General features: G+C 37.6%; 1 protein-coding gene across 1 annotated transcript; it reads left to right on the plus strand.

The window, feature by feature from the left end:
- The first annotated feature begins 1,345 nt into the window (after positions 1-1,345).
- Positions 1,346-3,278, plus strand: LOC137748546 (putative polyol transporter 6). The gene is made up of 2 exons (XM_068488714.2): positions 1,346-1,584; positions 1,784-3,278. The coding sequence occupies exons 1-2, from the start codon at positions 1,449-1,451 to the stop codon at positions 3,160-3,162; spliced, it is 1,515 nt and encodes a 504-aa protein (XP_068344815.1). The 5' UTR covers positions 1,346-1,448; the 3' UTR covers positions 3,163-3,278.
- Positions 3,279-4,264: the final 986 nt, after the last annotated feature.

Below are 4,264 nucleotides of genomic sequence, written 5' to 3' on the forward strand. Positions count from 1 at the left end.
TTCAGCATGGTCAGCAAGCAAGTTAGCATTATTAATACGGAGGCATTAGTAACGTGAGGGACCTTCAACACAATACACAAATTTGTTCTGTGCAATCTCTCGTTTTACATGAAACTATCTCATCTTTGAGAAAAATCATAACTTACCTAACTCGGTCGACAAGTTTTCAACATCACCACCACCTTCGTTCACTCACCGACCGAGCTCGGTCAATAAGTTGTCACGAAACGCATTCAACCTAGCTCATTAGTTATTCGGTTTGCATGCCACGTACGTTTGATATTTTTTAAGATCGACAAACTCTTATCCAGAAAATAAATAAATAAAAGATGACTCGTCAGTCGAAAAAGGAAAATTGTTATGTTCGAAAGAAAGTTAGGCCTAAATGGAATATAGCAAATCCGGGTTATTCCTGATATAATTCTCTGTACTTTCTACATGTGTATAAACAAAATTGATACTGCGTGACGTGATCTGTAGCTATTTCACTGCCCAACCCACTTCATAAGTTGGTACCACAGCTAGTATTATATGAGAATAGTTTTGTTCCCGACCCCCATCACCATCTTAGCTATTGAGTTTAAAGTTTGAGATATGTGGAGTGGATGAATACAAATCTTAAAATTTAAACTTGTCTAACAGTAACAAATAGAATTGTGAGCATTACCACCATTTGAAGGTGATGAGCAAAAATGTACCCTGTAATCTAGAGTGTAATATTGGATAATGTTAGGAAGTTTAAATTTGTAAACTAAATTTTATAAATCAAATGACATGAAAGTTGATTAAATTATTGCTTAACGTGCTTATTTTTTTATTGGTGACACATCATTTAGTTTTCAAATTTAATCTCCCTAACATTTACTAGTGCAATATTATTGTGTGCCATAAGTGAAAGCAATTCTAATTATGTCACTATCCAAACAAAATAAAAATAAAAATAAACAATTTCACCAATACTGCTACAATAATGCATGGATGGTGCAAATGTTCCAGGTGCTTTTCTGTTACCCTTTTTACATAAAAACAATTGAATGCTTAGTACCACAAATATGAAATACCCACTTATTCGATCCCACCAAGAGTTTTTATCCAAATTTTAACCAAGGTCTCGTCTTCTTTTTCCAAATGTCTGTTGTTAGAGTCTAAAGATGCCTTGGTCAATGGCACATCAAGCGGGTGAATTTGGCCGATTATACAGGTCGGATTTCATGCAATTTCTTCGTGTGTTCATGCATCTGAGGTTCTATATATATCAAGTTGACGATTCTATTATCCAGGGAAATTTTCATACACAGTACAGTACCACAATCTTATTGTTTTTCCATTGAATGTTTCCCTACAATAATTGTTATAAAAAGAGACATAAGAATTGTTAGTGGTACCCAGATATAGAGTGTGACAGACACACGCTACAAGCTAAAATAAAGTATCAGACGAGCGCAGATATGCCAGAGAATATTACTACATCCCCGATGGAGGTGGAGGGCAGTGGCGAAAGCCATGAAGCCCCGGAAAGGATCAACAAGATTTCTGTTGCTTGTGCAGTGGTTGCCTCCATTATATCTATTATATTTGGCTATGGTATATGCTACATTTTACACTCTAGTTATTTTTCTTTTAATTTGTTAATGCTTGTAGTTTATTAACCCCCGTTAATTAGATTAATTGGCTTGTAAACAATTTGGTTTTCCCTTAGTTATATTTTTTTATTATACATGAATGCATGATCCTACAATTTATGAAGGTCGTAATCATGAAAACAATTTCTTTCACAATATAGATACTGGTGTGATGAGTGGAGCCATGATCTTCATCAAGGAAGACCTCAAAATCCACGATGTACAAGTCGAAGTACTTGCAGGAATACTAAACATTTGTGCTCTAGTGGGATCCTTAGCAGCTGGAAGAACATCTGATTACATCGGTCGGCGTTATACTATTGTTCTAGCCTCCACTACTTTCTTAATAGGTGGAGTGCTAATGGGGTATGGTCCAAACTATGCAGTCCTAATGACTGGGAGGTGCATTGCAGGCATTGGTGTAGGGTTTGCACTAATGATAGCTCCAGTTTACTCTGCAGAAATTTCATCTGCCAATTCAAGAGGCCGTCTAACGTCGCTCCCGGGGTTTTGCATAAGTCTTGGAATCTTAATAGGGTATGTGTCAAATTATTTGTTCGGAAAACTGACTTTGAAACTCGGATGGAGAATGATGCTAGGAGTTTCTGGAATTCCTTCAATTGTTTTAGCTTTTGGGATTCTCAAAATGCCCGAGTCCCCAAGGTGGTTGGTGATGCAAGGTAGGCTAGCAGAAGCTAAGAAAACTTTGTTACTAGTTTGTAATTCCAAAGAAGAAGCTGAGCTTCGTTTTCGCGATATCTTGGTAGCTGCTGGAATCGACGAAAATTGCAACGAAGATGTGGTGAAGGTCAGTAATACTACTAGGGGTGAAGGGGCTTGGAAAGAACTATTATTGAGGCCGAAACCCGCCGTCCGCCGGATTTTCATTGCAGCGGTTGGAATCCACTTTTTTCAGCATGCGACAGGGATAGAAGCTGTTGTGTTATATAGTCCAAGAATTTTCAAAAAAGCTGGGGTCGTTGGCAAAGACAAGTTATTGCTTGCCACAGTTGGAGTTGGGGTCACAAAACTTTTGTTTATAGGTGTAGCCACAACGTTCCTGGACAAAGCTGGGAGGAGGCCCCTACTGTTGATCAGCACTGGTGGCATGATTATAGCCCTAGCAAGTTTAGGGTTTGGTTTGACCATGGCCGAGCACTCCAGAGAGAAACATACTTGGCCTCTAAGCTTCAGTATCGTGGCAACTTACGTGTTTGTGTCATTCTTCTCAATTGGCCTGGGGCCCATAACATGGGTTTACAGCACTGAGATTTTTCCTTTGAATCTTAGGGCTCAAGGTGCTAGTATTGGGGTGGCTGTGAATAGGCTCTTGAATGCTACAGTTGCTATGAGCTTCATTTCAATTTACAAGGCAATTACAATTGGAGGGGCCTTCTTTATGTTTGCAGGCATAGCTGTTATAGCTTGGTTATTTTTCTTTTTCTTCTTGCCAGAGACCAAGGGAAGATCCTTGGAAGAGATGGAAATGGTATTCAGCAAAAATAGTGATGCTAGTAGGTCTAAAAATGGTACTGTATGAATGGGATCAAGAAGTCATGTGCAGAATATGACTAAGTTGGGGATAAAATTAGGGGAACCTAGAAGTTGAAATCTGTATGTGTGACAATGAATTAATTCACAATTGTTATTTTTTTATTACAAGAGATATTATTATTTTACATTAGACTAAGACGATGGGAGAGTTTAAACTAAGGATGCAGTGAATTGCAAAGAAAGTCTCTATCCCCTAGGGGAATCCACCATAATTGCGTATAATTATTCATTAATTAGTGTATTGATTTAGGGTAGTGCCAGCTATCCGACGTCCATTTTACCTCTTACATCGAATAAATTGAAGAAAATTAATGGACAAATTAAACAAGCATGTATGATAAAAAAATTAAAAAAAAATAAAAAAAATAAAAGAATGTGTAAATAACACTATTCTTGATTTATATTATGCTTTTACCAATTGCCGTAGTGTAGTGAAGAGATTTTTTTTTTGGTTTATTCAAAAGCTTAATTATGAGGTGATTACAGCCTTTGCTTAATTATTATATAGTGGACAGATCACAATCTTTGCTTATATGGTAAAAGATTCCGGTTCACACTACTAGAAAAAGGCCAAATGCCATAGTTCACCTTCCTTTATTTTTTGGGATGATTGTTCAAACAGAACAAACAACCGTATATATGAGGGAGTTATTACTGGAGGACCTTTCTTATGTGTTGAGAGGAATTATCGGAAACCTCCATTTTTTTCATGATATCAAAATTATGTTGCTCCATATGTGAAGCCTAAAGGTTAAACGTGTTTCACATCATCTGATTGTGTTATTTACGTATTTGGTTTGAAAATTCACCATGAGAGGGTGTGTTGAGAGGAATCCCGCATCAGGTTAAGAATCAACATTTCATGTAGGGTTGGGCACGGGCCAAGTCGAGCCCAACTTTGAAGGGACCAGACCGAACCTGGGTTTAAAAGAAACAGGTTAGGCCGAGACGGGTACAACAAATTTTAATACAAGAACCGGACCTAACCCATCCACGGGTCTTTTTTTTTTTTTTCCTTTTTCCTCTTCTTTTTTAGCTCTGTCGATCGTTCCAAGAGATGTTGGATCATGGCAACAAGAATGTAAGCC

Source organism: Pyrus communis, chromosome 2 (genome assembly GCF_041283825.1).
Source record: "Pyrus communis isolate YQ-2024b chromosome 2, ASM4128382v1, whole genome shotgun sequence".
Lineage (NCBI taxonomy): Eukaryota > Viridiplantae > Streptophyta > Magnoliopsida > Rosales > Rosaceae > Pyrus > Pyrus communis.